The 21,444-nt window shown below is 38.3% G+C and overlaps 1 protein-coding gene across 2 annotated transcripts; it reads left to right on the top strand.

The window, feature by feature from the left end:
• Positions 1-1,224: 1,224 nt before the first annotated feature.
• On the top strand, positions 1,225-20,884 carry casp10 (caspase 10, apoptosis-related cysteine peptidase). Of its 2 annotated transcripts, none has more exons than XM_036139338.1 (13): positions 1,225-1,372; positions 12,320-12,603; positions 14,250-14,349; positions 14,540-14,669; positions 16,288-16,337; positions 16,431-16,473; positions 16,647-16,663; positions 16,757-16,787; positions 16,893-16,946; positions 17,069-17,142; positions 17,857-17,977; positions 18,068-18,566; positions 19,915-20,884. In XM_036139338.1, the coding sequence occupies exons 2-13, from the start codon at positions 12,323-12,325 to the stop codon at positions 20,072-20,074; spliced, it is 1,560 nt and encodes a 519-aa protein (XP_035995231.1). In that variant the 5' UTR covers positions 1,225-1,372; positions 12,320-12,322; the 3' UTR covers positions 20,075-20,884. The 2 variants fall into 2 exon arrangements, with proteins under 2 accessions (XP_035995231.1, XP_035995230.1); XM_036139337.1 differs by lacking the exon at positions 1,225-1,372 and adding an exon at positions 9,195-9,247.
• The last annotated feature ends 560 nt before the right edge of the window (positions 20,885-21,444 follow it).

The following is a 21,444-nucleotide window of genomic DNA, read 5'->3' as shown; positions in this document are numbered from 1 at the left end:
GTCCACTTTCAGTGTATACTTGCTTGGAAGTCCAGACCTGGGTATATTATCAGTTGTTTTGAATGTCCTCCAATATTGTCTCTATGACAGAATGACTAATTTCAAATCTTTTGAGGGATTTATATCTTTAAATACCTTGCCAGATTTATAAACTGCTAGAATCTTCTTTCTGACAGCTCCAGACAGCTCTATTGATTTTATGGCGTTCCCCTCTCACTTCAACTGTCAGGATCACTCCAAACCTAACTGTCACAGGTTTAAATAGAGGCAAACTCCCTCAAAATGTTGTGTGACAAAGTGTTTAATTATGTGTCTTTGATGCGATAAGACTGTGTGTAATTTCAGTTATTTCAAGTGGAAACAAATGTGAAGGTGTGTTAGTTAATTTATTCCCAGAAAAGTTATTTTTTAAATAATGTTTTAAATCACTGTAAATTTTACATCACCTGAATCAACCTCTTGGGGGACAAGTTGCCTAGTAGTTAGAGCAGGGTGTTGGCATCCTGGGAAGGGGGCAGGTTCAGACTCCAAAGGTTGCCACTCTAGGTCCCTGAGCAAGACCCTTACCCCAGAATGACCCCTGACCCCAGTGGCAGTTCACTGTCCCTCAGAGTTAAAAGTAGAGGAAACATTTCATTGGAAAATACAAAGGTTGTAATGACAAATAAAGATTATCATTATTACAAAGGATAAATATCATATGTTGGAAAAACTTACAGACAGATTTTTTGTTTTGAAAATGAGAACTTTTTAGAAAAAGGAGAAGGAGAAAGCTTGTTGTTTTCGAGGCAGTCAAGCTAACACCAGATTAAATTTCTCATAGAGCAGGGGTCTGCAACCTGTGGCTCTGGAACCGCAAGTGGCTCTTTGGACCTTCCATAGTGGCTTTTAATAATTTTGGCTACAAATTATATTTTTTATTATGGTATTAAAAATTTAATAATGATAATAAATGCAGGTTTTAGCAGTTTTTTCTTGGAATTATGCTAAATGTGCCAGTAATATTTAATTTTAAATCAATATTTTTTTCATTATGTTGAAAACTATGATTTTTTTACATAATTATCCACAAATATCAACATCCCATCCATCCTCTTTGTTTGAACCTCTAAATATACATAAAAGCGTTGCAACTCGGGATTCGTGCAGCAGGGGGCGCTCTCGGGTTCAGGAGTTGAGAAGTTCCTGCATGCTTTTCCTTTCGACTTTCTACTTCCGCCCTGCTTTAGATGGGAGCGTCTTGACTGCCCTCCTCGGTGAAGACTTGCCAGTTTAAGGCGTATTTCTGTGCCTTACATCGCGTCGAAACCACTACACTATGCTGAAGGGAGCAACAACCAAGTTTTTCTGACAGAAAATAATCTCTAAACAGGTAAGACAGCGTTATCGGTACCTGTCATTTCGGCCTGATACCAGTTGATATATCGGGTTAAGTGTACATCTTAACTAATTAATGAACCCACCGATAACAAATGCTCCTTGTCCTGCTTTTCCTGGTTCTGGACCTCTGTACATGTGTCAATATTGAAAAAAATAAGTAGTGTAACAGGCTAAGTAGGAATTGCGGGAATATACGTAATGACGTACTTTACCAAACTTTTATTTTAAATGACATCACAAGATCCCCCAGGCGTAAAAAAACAAACCAAAACAAAACTTATTTGACTTAAATTCTCCTTGCTCTTTTCTGTTTTCGTTATAAAAAGACACATTTATATCAGCTTACTTTATGTGCATATATGGACAATTACGAAATTACTTGTGATCAAAACTGTATCTTTAGTCGTCATTAAAAACCAACATGGTCTTTTAAATGTAGCTTCCCTTAACGCTGGGTTGAGAGTTTCTGTTGTTACTTGTTAAGGGTATGAGTCAGCGAACCGCTTTAGGAGGTTTCTACACAACACAGGAGGCCAAAGGTAGGAAACGCTGGAGCTTAAACTGATGAGGAAAACATTCCTGCTGCCAAATTTTACCACTTAACACAAAACCATAACATGTTTATGGTAATAAACTGAAAAGGAGATTTTTATTCCTGTTTAATCTGTTCTCCATTATACACTATTGTAAACATGGTGTTTATGCCGAATGAGGTTGTCATGGATACTAAAACCTGAAACTCCGACATTAAGAAAATAATTAATTTCTGATACTGCGGTAACATTTTTTATAATATTCTTTTGAAGGCACAGAGTTAATACTGGTTAAGGTCAAAATATATGATTACAATACAGCAAACTTAACTTTTTAATTGTTGTTACTAGAAAAATCAGTCAGTAGGGGGGACGATTCATACGGAAGCCGAGAGAGGCCGTGTTCAACTTTTTTTTTTTACTTTGTTTTCTTGTGATAACGAGATAATTATCTCGTTATCACAAGAAAACAGTTATTGTTTTCTCGTGATAACGAGATAATTATCATGAGAAAACGGATAGTGTTTTTTTTATTACTAGCCTTTGTTCAGTCTCTCAGTGATTAAAGCTTTGCCAAAAGGGGCTTTAGCTGAAAATGTCAGATCATGGAGAACCCGACACTGATCAACGCATCAGACTTTACTTCTCTCGGGGTCTAACACAGGCTGAAATTGCAATTTGTTTATCTTGTAGAGATAACATTCATATCAGCCCTCGTCATTTAAGGAGAAGACTAGCCCGACTGCAGCTCAACAGGCGTTTACACTTAAATGATCCTGCAGATATTGTAAACTTCATCGGTGACCAGCTGAGAGGACCAGGCCGTCTTCATGGTTACCGAATGATGTATGAGAGGTGCCGAGCAGCAGGGCTGTGTGTCACTAGAGACCTTGTTTATGAAGTTCAGTCCTGCCTTGATCCAGAGGGTGTACAGCTACGGCGAGGGACACGACTTCGGAGACGGACATATAGTGTTCCTGGACCTAACTACATGTGGCATATGGACTCTTATGACAAGTTGACTCCTTTTGGCATCGGGATAAATGGCTGCATAGACGGATTTTCGCGTCATATTATCTGGATGCAAGCGAATACAACAAACAGTAACCCCAGAGTAATCGCATCGTACTTTTTAAGCAATGGCTAAAACCATTAAGGTCACATTTTCAAGTATGTCTGAGTTTACAATGCGCCCTGTGGCACACACCTGTAGTTGCTCATTGGAACTACCGTGTAACTACAGCAACTATGCAGAATTCAAATCAGAATTTTGCTCGGTATTAAAAAGTGGTGTGTGGGTGATGGACATGTTCTAAAGAAAGTTTGGTTACACTTTGGTGGAAGAGAAGATTCCAATGCTATTCTGTTATGTTCAAAACAGCCTATAGATAGTTATGTATATGTGCTGGACACTTTCACTGTAGCAGGAGAAAAAAATTGCTTATTTTTGTTTATATCAAACGTTTTGTAATACTGAAGGTTTTGTTTAAAAAAAACAGTTATTAAGCTGTGTTTTACTTAAAGTATTCAAGAAAGTAAGAATGAACATCAGCAGGCTCAACTCTGTTCTGTTTAGGATTTATTACAAGTTACATGTTTTATTTATGTAGCTACACATAAGCTACTTAAAATATTGATTTACTTTATATGTCAATTTCAGCAACAGCACTTGTTTGTGAGATATGGACCTATGGCATAATGTTGTGAAAAATGAGTCCAAGTTTAATCAATAAAAACATTTCTCATCTGTTACTTGAATATCCTTTTAACAAATGACAATTAAAAACTCAGTAGTACCTAGGAAATTCAGTTAATTATGTCACTGGAGTCATAACTTACTGCTACATGTATTACAAAATGGCTTCTATTAATGATGTGAAGATTTTTACTGATTAGTGTAAACTATTTACAAGATCTCATTGCTGAGGATGTTCTGATCTGCAGGACCATGGATAGTGCCTTAGTAAGCTAACAGTGTTTAAACACATTCTGTTAATGAGTCTATCTTTAGCAGGTCACTAATCAGGCAGCAATAGGTGTTCCTTTATCAATGGTCTTAAGTCTCTGTAAAGTCTTATTGCCTCTGGAGCATTCTGAGCAAGTATCATGTTGTTTTCCCCCATCACCAACAAACAAAGCTCATGCAGGTCAGCATCACAGTAAATATCTGTCTTCCAGAGACAGACATCCTCTTGCAGAAGAACCTCTACTTTGTTATAATCTACTAGATGCAAGTAATCTTGTGTAAGATACAGCTCAGGGAGATTATACATCAAAAACGGTTTTCCATAAAACAAGTCTCGTCCGTTTCCTCCTGGTCGAATCCTGTGATCGTCCCACATTCTCACTACGGTGTCCAGTTCATTCTGCAACAAACACATACACAATTATTTCCATAATATTTAAATAGCCTACTATTTACTTGTTTAGAATTCATTTGATATGTCCTTGATTGAAGTTAGTCATCAATAAGGCTAATAAGTACTAATAATTTTGTCATGTAAAGTAGTTACATTACTTACAAATACTTTTTCCATCTCAAATCCACATGAAACAAGCCTTCCTCTTGGATATAATTTATCATAATTGCATAAGAATGAAAAACAATAATGGCGTATAAAACAAAACATGCAGATTATGTCAGACCAGTCTTTTTCTTGTGTTTTCCCCCAATTAGCTTAATTATCAAGCACCAGGTGAGGTGATCTAAAGGTTAGGGTTCAAATTAGCAGCACCAGAGTAACAGTTGTTCTACATCTAAACCTGTTTTTATCCACTGCACTTCCAGTGACCATGGACACAATGCTTGCAAATGTAGAAACCTTAAAAGATTGAAAAATCTGAATGGTAATTATTTTGTTTACACGAAAAACTGTCATGGTTTAGTTTTCACTCGGCTTTTGTTTACCATTAGTTTTCAGTTTTTCCTCTTTAGGTTCTAGTTATGATTTGACTTTATTTATTGTTGGTTTTGGTTTCCTCCTCCTTCACTTCACTCCCCTTGCAGTCAGTCACACCTGTTGGTAGTTAGTCAATCAATCAGTCAGACTCGTTTCACCTGCCAGCTTCCTTATTTAAGCATCCTTTTGTTTCACTCTAGTGCCGGTCTGTCATCATTCAACACCTACTCCTCGCTTGTCTGCCTGGTTGGCACCTGCTGACCATTTGTTTTCTGCCTTAGTGTTTTGATTTGTGTCTCTGCTGGTTTCTGGATCCAGCTGTCTCCCCTCTGCATCTCAGGCTGAGTTTCTGGACCGTGTTGACTCATCTAACTCATTCTCTGCTGGTGCTGGAGGGCCTGCTACTGTGCTCTGGCAAACTCTTTGCCGAGCTGCAGACTCTGTTGCCTCCCTCATTCATGGACTATTACTCCGCCCTGTACCTGCCAGTCAGCTCCTGCATCCTACATCTCCACCTGGTTACAGACTTTGGTTCATCATGTCATCATCATTCACTGCTTGCAATAAACTCTCTTAAAACCAGCTCTGTGTGTGCGTGCTGTGTCCAGGTTCATCCAAAGACAAATCATGACAAAAACAATAATAAAGTACTGTCTTCATCCCTTTAATTATTAAGCTCATTCAAAATAATCATACAATATATATATTATATATAATCAAAGATAAAATGTATAAATATTCCAAACAATTATCGATGTAAAGAAAAGATTTAAAGGAAACATTTAAGACCAGACTTACTTGGATTATTTTAAGGAAACAGAACTGAATGAGACCTTTATCTATGAAGTCTCCATTAAATTCTCCCGATGCTTGAAACTCCTGGAACACATCTCGCCAATAGTTTGCATTCTGTCTTCTATAGATTCCCCACCAGCTTTCAATCCGTTGATTAGATGTACTTCGTCCTTGTATAACACACGGCCCGTGTAATGCCCCGCTGTCATCTTCTCGCAGGAACTGTTGCAGTCTGTTTACATGGACATTTTCCGTTCCAAAATCAGATCTGATAATATTTGGACATCCCCCTAGTTCTATGACAGTGCTTAAAAAGTACGATGCGATTACTCTGGGGTTACTGTTTGTTGTATTCGCTTGCATCCAGATAATATGACGCGAAAATCCGTCTATGCAGCCATTTATCCCGATACCAAAAGGAGTCAACTTGTCATAAGAGTCCATATGCCACATGTAGTTAGGTCCAGGAACACTATATGTCCGTCTCCGAAGTCGTGTCCCTCGCCGTAGCTGTACACCCTCTGGATCAAGGCAGGACTGAACTTCATAAACAAGGTCTCTAGTGACACACAGCCCTGCTGCTCGGCACCTCTCATACATCATTCGGTAACCATGAAGACGGCCTGGTCCTCTCAGCTGGTCACCGATGAAGTTTACAATATCTGCAGGATCATTTAAGTGTAAACGCCTGTTGAGCTGCAGTCGGGCTAGTCTTCTCCTTAAATGACGAGGGCTGATATGAATGTTATCTCTACAAGATAAACAAATTGCAATTTCAGCCTGTGTTAGACCCCGAGAGAAGTAAAGTCTGATGCGTTGATCAGTGTCGGGTTCTCCATGATCTGACATTTTCAGCTAAAGCCCCTTTTGGCAAAGCTTTAATCACTGAGAGACTGAACAAAGGCTAGTAATAAAAAAAACACTATCCGTTTTCTCATGATAATTATCTCGTTATCACGAGAAAACAATAACTGTTTTCTTGTGATAACGAGATAATTATCTCGTTATCACAAGAAAACAAAGTAAAAAAAAAAAGTTGAACACGGCCTCTCTCGGCTTCCGTAGATTCAGCCCCTCTTTAGAGAAATATATAATTTAAATATCACTTCAGTTTTGGAAATCAGCAGACCAGATGACACTAATTGTGTAAGTGTGAATATATTTTATAGAAGTGTTTATTAATAGTAATAATTAATAATGTACCTTTTGGTTCAGTCATTTATTTTCATTTTATCATAATAGCTGCTTCAATTTGTCTGTCAAGTTGCTGATGATACTAAAACATTTTACTACTGACTGATAAATAAATCGTAAAACAAAAAAAATTAACATGAATCTTAATGATCCGTGCAAACACTGATCTGGACCATGCAAATGTATTCAGCGGTGGCCCTGTACAATTTCTACCTTTCTGGTTACTTTTACATTATATTTTCTTTACTGATCGACTACAACAGCAGAGTAGGTGGCTTACAGGTTCCAACTTTCAGAGCATGGTATCAACAAAGGGCAGTTTCTGCCGCTGTGTAGATTAGGAGCTAAAAGAGCCACTTTGTCTCCACTTTGAGCAGAAATGATCACCCTCTGCCTCACATCCCCGCTCTTGGGCGTGATGTTTGTTAGGGGTGTAACAATACATTGATCCACATCGATTAAAAGTCCAGTAATCCAAATAGACCAATGCAAAATGACACTATTTACATCGTCATTTTTAAGATACACTTTTATTTTGAATTTCACAAGTCACGAGACAATAGTGAACAGTTTGGCTATTATTTATTTATTTTTACAATTAGAAGAATGCTGTTTTTTTAATTAATTGCTTGTAAAAGTCTAGAAATAAAATGATGAAATCATATTTGGGTTTTCTTGTCAGCTGGGAAGATGATATCTCAAAATATCGACCGCAGACTTGTGAATTGTATTTAATGGACATTTCATCGTCATCCAAACAAATAGATATTACATTGTGTCGTGATACAGCTTGTGATTACACCTTTGTTGCTTACTGGACAGCGGTGGCGCGGTCAAGAAAAAATAAAGGTCAAGATAGGTACTTCCTGGAGTGGGTGGGTAATTAGCGCACTACGTAAACCAGCAACGAACCACTCGTTTAGGACAGGGAGGGGCTGCTGCTCAGAGAACAGAATTCCCGAGGATTACATAGACATCCGTGAATCAAGCAAAATGCCATTTTGTGCATGACTTTGATGAAAACAAATAGCATTGGAACATAGTTAAAAGCTGAAAAAAGTATGTTTTTCATGATAAAAGCCCTATAACGTTTTCCTGCATTGATTTTTCCGCAGTAGAACAAACCGTAGTTCGAAACTGCTCACCTGGGAAGTGCATCTTGACTGGAGCGTCCACACCGACAGAACCTCGTCATTGCGCCGTTTGTGTAGCTAATATTTACACAGACTGCGTTAGCTTATGTTGGCCGAGACGCTTACTATTTCACTGTTGCAGATCCAGGAGCCTTTTTTACGTCGCTCTCAATCATCATTGTTGTAGCGCTAGCTTGTAGCATTAGCTTAGCATGTGGTATCGTTGTTGTCCGTCTGCCTTACAGGGACGGTACCTCAGAAAACCGCTTATGGATTTGTCTTGTCGATAAAGAGGGCTGCAGATGTTTTTCTGGCTGAAGTTGACAGATCGCCTTTGAGATGAGCGGCAATAAGAAGGCTGAGGCCCCGTACAAACTGAGACGAGATTACGTGTGTCCGCAGGGGTGTTTTTGTCATTTAGGCTGTGCGTCCACATGGATACGGCATTTGGGGAGACCGTAAATGATCATTATGGGAAACCAGGACCCAGAGTTTATCAGTTTCAAAACGGCGGCTTCATTTTTCCATGTATAAACACGAACCACATCTTTTCTTTAATGACGACGTCGTAGCTTCACCTCTCTCCATAACCCGCATGCGCCTCACTCTCACAAAAAAACCCAGCCAAGATGGCGCCTTCCGGTGTTGCAGCTTTCTTACGGCTGTTCATAGCGTCCTCGGACATTGAACGTTTGTAAATGTTCGTGACTGATCACACGCCATGGTGCTGTGTTTACCCGGTGTTCTTAGCATGTTTCTTTACAGTATTTTCAGCGGTGCTGCGTCTGAGGTCTAAGTGTCGCTGTTGTCGCAGCGCTGATGTCAGAAGTGCAACTATTTGGGAAAATGAGAATACACATTTTGACACAAATGAGTATCATTGAATAATGATTTTTTTTTTGTGTCAGTTATATGGAGACAGAGATTATTTTGACAACCGTAATGCTGAGTGTTTTTTTTTTTTTTCATGTTTTGTCAGATTCTAACCACAAACCTCCACATGTTGTACACTACAGCTTTGTCACGTGGCTCTGGTGAAACAAATCAGGACAGAGTTGCATGAATACAAACGTTTTCTGTAAAACTACATTGATCTGGAAGAACTTTGTGAAAAATAATGGAAGCAAAGACAAAATGAGCGGTGTGTGTTTGGGTGCGGTCTGGTGCACCAAAGGAGGGAATGTCTGAATTACTTCCCTCCTCTAAGGATCTGGTAGACATGTGTTACACAATCTCTAAGTCAGCAGTCGATAGTTGCGAGTCTCACTGACGAGGCAGGATCTACCCAACGCCGGCTCATCTTTTGGACATGGTAAGATGCACCTCTAGCTCACAAGGCTGTCGCTTATAGAAATTGGAGCATAACAAGCCCTTACAGGAAGAAACAGGAACAATGACACATGCTCCGTTCTCTGCTGAAGTGTTCTGCCACGGTTTTGTTTTCATGTTGTTTGATGCGCTCTCTAAACCGTTTTCTTTAAGTCTTTCCTTTCGATATTTGTTGCTTTTTTTTTATTATCCGACTTCACGTGACCTGTTTCGACCTGATGTGTCCTTTTGGAGACTAGCAGACATAAAAAAAAAAGCATCCACAGTAAACACATGCTATCTGAAAGTGAAACGAAATAGAAGAGTGATTCATACATGCTGAGTGTTGTTACTCCCTGAATAATCTCCAACTGCTCCCATGTCGTTTCCAGTCAGCGTCTTTATGGGCCTAAAAGCAAGAGCTGTCCACATCGGGGAAACGCATCAGCTCCAGCTGCAGTAATGCTGTTATTTATGTTAATGTGATTCATAAAAAGAAGATCAACTGACCTTTACCATCGGAGGAAATTGCAGGATGTGTTTAAATGCTCCGGACAGTTAAAATAAATATATCTTTTTTTTAAGGTTGCAGTTTTGACAAATGTCCTGAGCTTCAAAACTCCTATTAAAAATATTTTCCTCCTCTTAAATAGATAAGTTAACTAAATCTGCACATGAACAGCAGCGGGTCCCATAATTAGAGCCAGCTATAAGGAAGTGCTGCTCTGTTGAACATGTGCTGACATGTCTGGAAGCTATCACAACGATGTTACAGTAGACCTGAATTTCCTCAGTTGTTCATCAAAATGTTATTTCACTCATTCACATTAAGACGATTAAGAATCTAAACGTTACTCAAAACACATGTTTGATCAAATTAGCACTGTTAGAAATAGGGCGGCTCATTTTTTATTTTTTATTTTTTTGTTGATATATATCACTGCTGTACTATTATCACAAAGGTTTGCCAAAATAATCATGTATTAGTTCCTAGTTTCCGTGTCGATAAGCTCGGTAAACCCTGCAGTAGCGTCCCACAGCTACACAGATTACCGTGCCTACTGTGCTAAAGGTCACAGAGAGCTGGAAGCACAGGTGAAAACAAGATGATGGAGGAAAATGGGGTTTTATCACGATTGATATCCTAATTGTAGTTTTTACCAAAGTTATCAGCATGCCATTATTTTCTAACACCACGCAGAGTATATTTTTGGGCCAATCGTTGTAGACATTCAAAGATTATTCTGATTTACAGTTGTTGTTTTTTTTGTTTTGCTACACTTGAATTTAGAATAAAAGAATAGTGGCTGTGTCTCATGTACGGTTGGGTGTAACGGTAACAATCTTGCTGTCAGAATGGCATCAATCAGTCGTATTAGGAGCTCTGGTACATTGATCTTCATCTCAGTGATATCAAGGTCTGGGCTTTTAGTTGGCCAGACTTTACAAGTACACCAAAAAATAATAATAATATCGTGGAAAACATCAGTATTTTTGTCTCTCATTTCAGAAAGTGAAACCCGTTATTTATGTAGATTCATTACACACACAGTGAGTCATTTCAAGTGTCAGTGGTTAAATAAGTCTACTTTTTAATTCAGTGAAGTTACTCGTGGTGGGTGGAGTGGGCATAAATTTTACTCAAGTGTAGCGATACATCCTAATATCATTCAAGTGAAAGGAAAGATTACTTTGCAGTGAAATTTTTTTACTCAAGTAAATGTAACTAGTTAATTTGTGTGTGTGTGTGTATCCCTTAGTCAATTCAATTAAATGTAACTTACCAATTTGGCGAGTAATTTTAGGAATGCAATTATTCTGTATGTTTCTGTATGTTCGGGATATAGGTCTTAAGCTTCATTCTTAATGGTCTTAAATATTTGAGTCTGTGATTCCTGCAGAAACCCTGCTCCAAGACAAGAGGAATTTCAACACAGAGCACATGTTGAAATGTCATCAGATGTTTAAGACAGCACTTTTTAACAGGTTATTTTAATGTGGACACCATATGTACGCATTTATTAAGGCCTTTCCCCGAAATCTCATTCAGTTTATTTCCTCTTTTCTCCATGGTTGGCATTGGTAACCATGAAGTAACATTGATTAAATACATATTAGGGTTGAACCTGGGGCTGCAGAGGGCAGAACATGAGGTGGAACCTGGTACCCAGACGTTTAAGCTTAGGTGCAGCTGTGATCTGTAAAGGAAAATTGCATCTGGTGCAAGCGTGCATGGTTATTTAAATCAGAATATTTTCTTTTTATTTATTTTTGTCATGTGTACACTTTTAGTAGGGATTTTATACAATATTTTATAAAATTTTATATTCTCCTTAGCGAAGATTTCGCCTACACATAGCGGGTCTTGATGCGCAGACTCCATTCTCCGTCCACTGCTTGTTAAGCTTCGCCAAATTCTTGAACAGGCTTTACGGCACAATCCTCATAAAGCTTTTTCCCGCAACACTTTTTACTTCAACTCAACTTTATACTATGCTTCAACTTTTTCCACAGTTTTTTAGTTTTCTGAGACAATAAATTTTGGTTTCTCGTGGTTTTCAATTACAAGAATTTTCCATGTAATTAATTTGTTTAATATAAGTTTTGCTTATTGAACTAAATAATGAAAAATATATATATATACATTTTTTCACAATACTCAGTTTTTTGAGCCGTACTCATAAGTGCTACTTTTAGTAAGGTGTGCATCCTGTTACATCTGTTGTGAAACTAATGACATTTAAAAAAAAAAACACAAAAAAAAAATGCATCATACAGACGATCAAATATGGCGGTGGAACTGGAAAGGTCTGCGTCTGCTTTGCTTTTTCAACACTTGGCTGGCTTGTTTTAAATGGTGGGACCATGAACTCTCGCCTGTAGCAGCAGGAGATTGACCAAACATGAGTCTGTGACCTTAAGCTTAAGTGTGATTGGATCAAGGAGCAACTCTGAATGGTGCCAAAAAAAAAAACAACCTCTCTGGTGTTTGTGATAACGAGCCAGTAAGAGGTGAGGACTAGGTGCTGTAATAACATGACATCTAAAAACAGTTTCTTGTGCTTTTAATTTACAGGTAATGGATTTCCAAAAGTTGCTCCTCGGCGTGGGTAAATCGTTGTCCGACGATGAGGTACAAGCGCTAGCCTTCCTGTGTACTGACCTCCTGGGCAAAAACCCGAACTCCGTGGACTCGTGCAGCGACCTCTTCTCCTTACTCATGGACGAGGACCTCCTGTCCGATGACAACCCAGAGCTCCTGGTTGAACTCCTCCTCACCATCCAGCGTCCCGTTCTCCTGCGTGACTTGGGATACCCGGTCCAACGCTTGACATCTGGCAGTCGCATCTCACCCTACAGGTGGGCTGTCCACAATTTCTTTCACAATAACAGTAAAACGAGGTTTAGTCACGTTTTGGCATTAAGTGGATTTAACTGTTGGATAGAAAGCAAAACTCTTGGACAGTTTTCTTCCTGTTTCCTTATAACGCCTTATAAGTTCATGTTTTATTGCATTTGGACAGAAAATAATAGGCAAAATACATTTATTGAGTGAGAGAAGCCCTGAGTAAGATGGGTTTCTTACCAGATGTTGTGTTATATTATTTTACAGGTCTTTACATCCAATTATCAAGAAATAATCCCGACTGCTTATTTTATACATCTGAAAAAGTTCTTCTATAGACTTCTATTGAATGTGTAACCTTTATCTGAAATCCTGAATTAAGAGCAAGTCTGACCCAGACTTGTTCTGTCAAACTTGATTGATCCATACCGGGTAAAAGAACCCGCTACATTTTTTTTTAAATGATCAATTTTGACGAGATTTCAAACATCCACACAGACTGGACCAATGAGCTGTTTGTAAACTGGAACTGGTTGAGGCATCAGGTGCTTAAACTTCTTATTTATTTCTGCTTTAACAAATCTGTATTTGGTGTAGGAACATTCATTCCAATTTGACTAATCTAAGTTTTATAGATTTTAAAGCAGAGCTGGTTTAACTTTGGAAAAAACAAAGAAGTAAATGATCAAGTGCCCTTTGCCTGTGACGCCCTGCATGCTCTTTTTCATCTGGCTACTTTGTTGAGTCTCCGCCATACTTGAGGCATTAGCGAGAGAAGACTTCTAACTTTAATATTTATAACTTTCTTACCTCAGAAGACATTACGTCTCTGAACAAAAGACTTTGCTTTTCCTCTTCTCCCATGCTCAAGACTGGTGTCATTTCAACTTGTCGCCAGAGGGGGCAGACGTTTGCAAAAATTCTCAAACTTACGCAATGCTCATTTAAGATTTATGCGACAAGCAGATATTAAAACTTAACTTTGTTGTCTTCTGACCTCAAATGTATGGAAGATCTTTTGAAATTTAAGTTTTGGAAAGCTTACAATTGGAAAATATCTTGGAACCCTTGACATAAAAGCACAAAAGCCATTATTATGTTCAGCTTTTTAGCTTTTAAAGATGTGGTCTCAAACGTTTGATCTTCTGATGAGCAGCTCATTAGAGTGTTGTTTTTTTTTTTATAATTTATTTCTAAGATAGTGTACTCGGTTTTTATTTATTTTTTGTTTGTTTCCTAGTCTTGTCCTTTTGTCTGTATTTTGTCCTTTGTCTGTATTTTGAAGATATAACGGCCTAGTGGTTAGAGCACAGAGCTTCGGTCCCAGAGGTTCTGAGTTCAACTCCCACAAGCTGCCATTCTGGGTCCCTGAGCAAGACCCTTAACCCCCAATTGCTCCCCAGGCGCCGCACAGTGGCAGCCCACTGCTCCCCAAGGGGATGGGTTAAGATGCAGAAGTGAATTTCTCCATTGTGAGATCAATAAAGTTCTATTATTATTATTATTATTATTATTATTATTATTATTACTACTACTGGAAAGGCAAATGCTTAGAATTTCTTTCTCTGTCTTAAAATTTTAATCGGGAATGTTTATTATCAAGAAATGTTGACGTGTTCTATAATCTCTTATTTATTTATTTATTTTTTTTTCATTTTAGGAAGCTGCTGTATGAGCTGTCAGAGAATATTACTGTAGATGAACTCAAACAGATGAAGTTCCTGCTAAAAGACATCCCACGAAGAAAGCTTGAGGAAAAAGTTGAGTGATTCATTCTTTGTTCATGCTGTTTTTATCCTCATATTCGCCACTTTTCTCGTTTATGTGTAATTAAAAGTGTTAGTAAAAAGGCTTTTTGGAATATTTATCTGTATGAATGTTTCAAGACCAGGGCTTGAAACCTGCTCAGGCTGCTGTGTGATTTTGCTATAAACTTTTTTACATTTTCAGAATGCGCTGGGAGTCTTCCTGGAGATGGAGCGCATGGACTTTATAAATGAGAATAATCTTGATTGCCTTGAAGGCATATTCAACTCAGTGTGTCGTGTGTTGAATGAAAAGATTCGGCGCTATAAAGCGGGTAAGCCATCTATAATCACACTTGTAAACCAAAAGAGATTGGTCTATATTTATTGCTGGAAACATTAAATATATCATTACTTTAAGTTTAAGGACTGCAAAAAACAGAAACTAAGATTTCTTTTATTAAGGATGACCTAAAAATTTCTATCTCACTAAATTATCGCCAAATATTATTTTTTTTTCACCAAAAAACACAAAAACAAAAGTAAATAACGTTGTGAAATTTCAGTGTGTCAGGAGTTAAATTATGTTTTAAAAGCCTTTTTCATCCAGTGTTATGACCTGGAAATGCAAAACACCTTCTCCCATGGAAAGAGGGTTAATGTATTGGCTTATTTGAGATTTTTCAGGTCAATATACAGCACTCGGCGCGTATCGATGCTCAATGCCTTTCTCAAAAACACTCCTATTTAACTTGAGAGCTCTTGTCACTGAATGGGTTGTGTGACTTAGAGCGGCGCTCTAGGTCAGGCAACCCATTCTAGGTTATGGCAGTCTGATCTCAGTTGTCTGTAACAACAAAACAAACAGATACAACACATACCTGATCAGACATATTTTTGGTTTTCTGTAGGATTTAATCTAAAATAGCTGAACTAGGCCTTGTCTTTTACAAGTAACTCCAATTTCTCAATCTCCTGGTCCAAAGAGGTCTGCTATCAGATTCCAAAACACAGAGGGAGGCTGTTTAATTTTCCCACTGTGCAGTGTTGCATGTTGGCTTCAGGGGCACTAAACCTGAAAGTTACAGGTCTAGTTCCCCTTAGTAGCTAAAAGTTACACAGTGCTGCTTTAATTGTTAAACCTCTAACAAATCCTAGCAGTAGAGCTATTTTTACACAGATTACAGAGTCACTATTAAAAGCAGAGCCATGTGTACCTGGAGCTGTAGATAACCCATGTCATACAGATGTTGAACATGAGTAGGAGGCAGCAGTGGTGAAGTCGCTTTATTTAATCTACTGTACGCTATCAAAAATAAAGTATATGTACCGGAGTACACCGCCTGGCCAGCCCTCCCCCTCGAACCGATACGTTGTGTTTACTTGTGGGTGTTGTTGCCTGTGTGCCCAGGTCTCTCTTGAAGAAGAGATTCGAGTCTTAAGTCATTTTTACCTGTACAAATAAAAGACATGTATGTTATTGTGATTCATAAAAGATGTAACAAAGTTTACTTTTACGTGAGCACACCGCCTGGCCAGATGCTATTTCCCTACCCTCTACGTCGAAAGCACATCACATCATGTGCGTGAGTGGATCCAACAAAAAGAAGAGCTTTTGCACTCGCACAGAGCGTACTGCCTGGCTTGCTGGTCCGTTGTCCAGCCTCCACCTTCAGGCACACTTCATTATGTGTGTGCATGCTGTAAGAAGGGACTGTTGACCGCTCTTACAGAAGGGCACCACCAGCTGCTTCATGTCGGTCTTTAAGAATATTTTATTATATGAATGCAATGAGCCAAAAGAGATTTTTACCAGATGGCACTGTGGAACCAGCTGATCTATTGCACAACCTGTCTCGCCTGTGTGCTTTATTTATATATATGTATCTTTGCACCCTCAATTATCTATTCCAGCTTCCACTTCAGTTTTGTTTTTTGGATGCTTTCTTTCAGAAATGCATCATCGCCCAAGGTCGTCGTCTTTGCCCTCAGAATCAAACCAGGTGTGCCTTTTTCGTTAGGTTAAACGTCATTGTTCTTGTACTTGACTCCATACTTTTGACACTTAACTGTATTTACATTTTACCATTTATCAGATCCCAACGCCTTTCAACAGGACTGGCTCGTTCAAATATCCGGGTAACTAATCTCATTAATCTTCCGAAATGTCTCTGTTTTACAAACAGAATTTGGGATAGCTGCTTAATTGGATGCAACAATTCTCTCAAAGACTCTTATTTACACTCTGCACATGTAAATGAAACCTCTGACCTTTTTGTTGTGCTTATGAATCTCTTTTCTGTTTCCCTAAGCTCCACAACCTCCTGTGGTAAGATATCTATCAGAAATCCAATCAGTTGTTGGACAGTGAATGAATAAGAATATAAATCCACGTTTTTCATTGTGATTTTGTATCTTGCAGGCTTCCATGAATTCCTGCAACATCACCTACGGTATCTGTTTGTTCATATATTTAGTTTTTCCTGTATTGTTCTATCAAAGCTGTGTAATCAAGCTATTTATTAAAACCACTTTTTCTGAACTCTTATCTTTTTTAGATGTTAGTTCAGCTGGAAACATACCTACGGCCGTAACACCTCAACAGGGTATTGGTACGGAAACAAATCACTCAGACCTCCTCAGCAATGACTTCTTAATGTCATGGATTGGATGGCTGGGTTTTCTTAACATTGTTTTTAGTGAGATTTATGTCTGCTCCACACGTTTTTCATAGAAGAGAAAAAGGCTTCTTTGGAGTCTCTATCACCTCTGGAAATCCAGCCCTCTGAGTCTCAGAATAATGTTGAGGTATGTGCATTTCTTCTTTCTTTGCTTTCTAAAGTACACAGTCAAATATACAGGGTTCCTGTGCAACCTAAGGATACCTTCACACTGCAGGTCTTGATGATTAATTCAGATTTTTGTTTTCTTGGAATCCGATTTCCGAAAAAAAAAAAATTTTTCTTGGAATCCGATTTTTATTTTGCGTCGTCATTCATACAAATGCTACAGTAGCTTTTGTGGAGCCATGACTCCTACTGCTGTAAAGAATTCTGTGTATATGTGTAGTGAGAGTCAGGAGATTAACGTAAAAGATGGATAAAATGCGACATGACCGTTAAGACTGTGGATGCTTTAAAAAAATATTTGATACGTTTCCAAATTAGCAACCCACATATTGATGTGGCACAAATCAGTTCAGGTTGGAACCGGGTTTGGAAAGATATTTGCATTTCCTTCCTTCCTTTTTTGCCTCTTGTCTGTAGAGGTTTTAGGTTCAACATTCACTGTATAAAAAACACCCCACTATAAACTGATAATAAAATGATGTATTTTACATTTTTTGATGGAAAGATCTACCTCAGAAGTTCTGGAGACATCTGTAAAAGTACGAGATGATATCAAATGACTATATAAACATCTTAATTTCTTTCTTTCTTACTTTTTAAAGGGTAAAACGTTATGTGTTTAAAAACTAAAAGGTGAGAAATCTTAATCCTGTTCATGGTTTTATCTCCATAGGATCTGGATGAATACCCAATGACTAGAGCAAAAAGGGGTATCTGTGTTATAGTGAACAACAATGACTTCAGTGAATCCAGAATTCCCCTTAAAGAAAGAGTGGGAACCATGATTGATGAAAGTAAGTCAGTATTTGATTCATTTCTGATGGAATCACTTGTTTGTTTGTTTTTTTTCCAAACTCTCACCCTGTTTGGAACATCCCTTTCAGAGGCTCTGGAAAAAGTGTTTAAATGGCTGGGCTTCGATGTGAAGACTTACCGAGACTATGAGGCGAGCAAAATCCAGGCTCTGTTTGAGCACGTCGCTAAAATGGACCACAGCCAGAATGACTGCCTGGTGTGCTGTGTTCTCAGCCATGGCATGGAGGGCGGGGTGTATGGCGTAGACGGCAATACTGTGTTGATCAAGGAGCTGATGCGCCCCTTCACTGGACAGACGTGTCTCTCTTTAGTCAAAAAACCCAAGCTCTTTTTCATCCAGGCCTGCCAAGGCAAAAATGAGCAGAGACCAATCCAAACAGACGGACCGGGGGACAAAACCAGCAACGTTTGTTGTGACGCCAAAGTTTATAGAGAGAGCATCCCATGTGCAGCAGACTTCGTGGTGGGAATGGCCACGCTCCCTGATTATGTCTCCTACAGAGAGAGGAGCAACGGCACCTGGTATATCCAGTCGTTGTGCCAAAACCTTGCCAAGTTTGTGCCAAGGTTAGTAATGAACATTATCGGAGATCTGATGCTGGTGAATGAGTAAAAGAGAAACTGGTGTATGTCAAAAAACTGTGACTGGCAGTAAAAAAGTTAAATTATTTCAGTGATTTGATTCAGAAAGGTTGAATCGTGGTTACATTGTGGGTAATTTGAAGTGCTTATTTCTGTTTTGATGGTTATGGCTAACGGGCAATCAGAATAGAATTACAGCTCTTCGGAGGACCGCGTGAAAAAAATCTCCCAAATCCATTCTAGTCTTCTTTCTTTCTTTCTTCTTCTTATGAACATGTAAATTGCACGTGCACACTGAGGCTACATTACGCCTTTCCAAAACCTGAGATTATAACAAGCTACATGACTTACTAAGTTACAGCAATAATTTATTTTAAATTACTTAGTTTATATAAAACTGATCTAGCCAATTTACATGAAAAAGACAAAAGTCTTAGATTTTTTTTAAAGAGCTGTATAGCTGTACAGCATATTTTTATTTCAGAGTAGGGTTGCTGCTAAGGAAGAACTGAGAGATGGGCACATCTTTTACAGTTCCAGTTTTATTGCCATTACATTATTTCCATTTTCTGCAGTGAGATTTAGCACCAGCATGTGGTAATTTGCAGCCTTGCTTCTGTCAGTCTGCTGCAGGGCAGCTGTGGCTACTAACATAGCTCACCACCATCAGGGTGTGAATGTGTGCATCAATGGGTGAATGACTGTCCAGTCTAAAGTACTTTGAGGTCGTCAGATGTTTTTATTTCAATATTCTTTTTTTTTTTATATCCTTTTTCTGAATACATAATGTATTAACTACTGTCAGGATGGAAGGACCATTTCACCCAGTATAACGAAAAGTGTTTCTGAACAGGATTAACAACTATAGCTTTAAATGACTTCGCACCTTGCTGACCTTTTCCAAACACTTGAATCTCCTTTGCTTCAGAATCCCATCAACACCGCAGTTATCCCTCTCTCTTGTCCCCCTCTTTGTACTAAACTTTTTCCTTCCACTTAACTTTCCGTTATTATGCTTCGGTACAGCACTCTGCAAACCAAATTGTAACATTTCTGTGTTTAAAATCCTTGTTTATTTGTCTTAAGTAATCAACATTTCTGAGAAACTGAATTTGGGATTTTAATTTCCTTAAAGTGAGACTCATCAAGTTCAACAGATCTAAGCACTTGTAAAACATCACTGTGTGGGTAATGACTGTATAATAAACGTTTAGTTTGTTGAACTGAATTATCATCACCAGTGATATACTTTAATAGCTCTGGCTCAAAATGTTCTTTATTATAAGCACTTTTGCCTTTTAAAGCTAACTTTAGAATCCCATTTTTTTGCCAGGCGCATGGACCTTCTCTCCATCCTCACTAAAGTCAACGATGATGTTAGCAAGAGAACCGATGACACAAAGTTGAAAAAGCAAATGCCACTACCGTCCTTCTCGCTACGAAAGAGGATGGTCTTCCCAGTCCCTGAAGAATCTCCTCCGATCTTCAAGTGATTGTTCTGTTGTTTTTGTTTTTTGTTTCTGACAAATGAAATCCCCGGAGATGATGGGTTTTTGTTTTCCACTGAGTTTACAATTCTACATCAGTTTCTGAGTTTTGAATTAGGTTTATCCGTTATTTAATGCAAATCCATTGAGTTAGCTCCTCATATGGGACAAATGGATTCCTGCTGTCAAACTCTACCAATTTCATTATTTTAACATACTTTTTGTGCTCTGTTATTGATTGAGATCTGTTATTGATTTAGACTTCCTGTCTCCTGTTTCTCATTTAAAGTGTCTTATTTTATTTGAGCGCACGTTTGTGTATATAAAGAGCTCCTTTTTTGTTTCAGTACGAGGACAGTGCACTCTTTGCTGTTATCTAGAAATATTATTGTATAAAAAATGTTTGACTTAGAGCGCATTATATTTAAATGATCACAAAGAAACAAGCATATCATTACCAAAGCCTTAGTCTATATTTTCCTATGCAAGGTTATTTCCAGGATGTGATTCCCTCTGTCTTTGGCTCATTGTGTTATTATAAAAACTTTTTAAATTTTATATGCCACAACGGCAAAAAATGTTTACAAAATGATAAATGCATTCTGTGCCACCGTAGATACTTATGCAAATTGATTACATTTGCAAAGGGCTGTATTGATAGATGGGGATCCTGCTGCTGTGCCTTATTCAAGAACATTGCTGTGCTTCATTATAAATGGCACTGTAAAAGAAATATGTTGTACAACAATAAGTGTCTGCTGAACTAAATGAATGTAAAATCATGGAATAAATTGATCCGGTAAGGAAAAACATTTACTGAAGTTGATAACGTTTGTTTAGCTAATAAAATTTTACACAGTTTATTGAAAGAAAGTGTCTATACACCCCTGTTAAATGGTGATTTAGAACCGCGCCCAGCATTAATTAAAGTGGCCTATAACTTCTTTTGGGGTGTATTTGGAGTGAATGTGCACGGCCTTCATGATAATGTACAGAATAGTTTTAAGTGCTTCTTAAAACATCCAAATAAAGTGTAGCTGCTGAAGTAGCATTTTCATGAGGTTCGATTTTTGCATGTCTTACAACAAAATTCGCCAAAGTGTAGGAAGTTGTTTCCCAGGGCACCTGAAATTGTTACCTGAACGCTGTGTGCATCTGCTTACATTTGTGCTTTGATGATGGAGTCTGTGCTTAGTTTGCAATGTATGCGTGTGGAAAAATGTCTATTCTGTGAAGTCATCTGAATAACGGGTGTCACCCAGGAGAGGAATAAAGGAAAGATCTTGCTGATCTAGGGGTTGTCTCCACTAACTTTCTTTTTAGGTGACTTAAAGTTTCTGTTTTCTTCTTTTCAGTCTCCTAAAAAAAACTACTCA

Source organism: Fundulus heteroclitus, chromosome 7, assembly GCF_011125445.2.
Source record: "Fundulus heteroclitus isolate FHET01 chromosome 7, MU-UCD_Fhet_4.1, whole genome shotgun sequence".
Taxonomy (NCBI): domain Eukaryota; kingdom Metazoa; phylum Chordata; class Actinopteri; order Cyprinodontiformes; family Fundulidae; genus Fundulus; species Fundulus heteroclitus.
This window is presented reverse-complemented; position numbering and strand designations above follow the sequence as displayed.

Bases quoted from the DNA above. Each gene is read 5' to 3' on its own strand.
- casp10 (XM_036139337.1), top strand. The intron at 17,978-18,067 runs GTAAGTCAGTAT...CATCCCTTTCAG, and splicing joins GGGAACCATGATTGATGAAA to AGGCTCTGGAAAAAGTGTTT. The intron at 18,567-19,914 runs GTTAGTAATGAA...TTTTTTTGCCAG, and splicing joins CTTGCCAAGTTTGTGCCAAG to GCGCATGGACCTTCTCTCCA.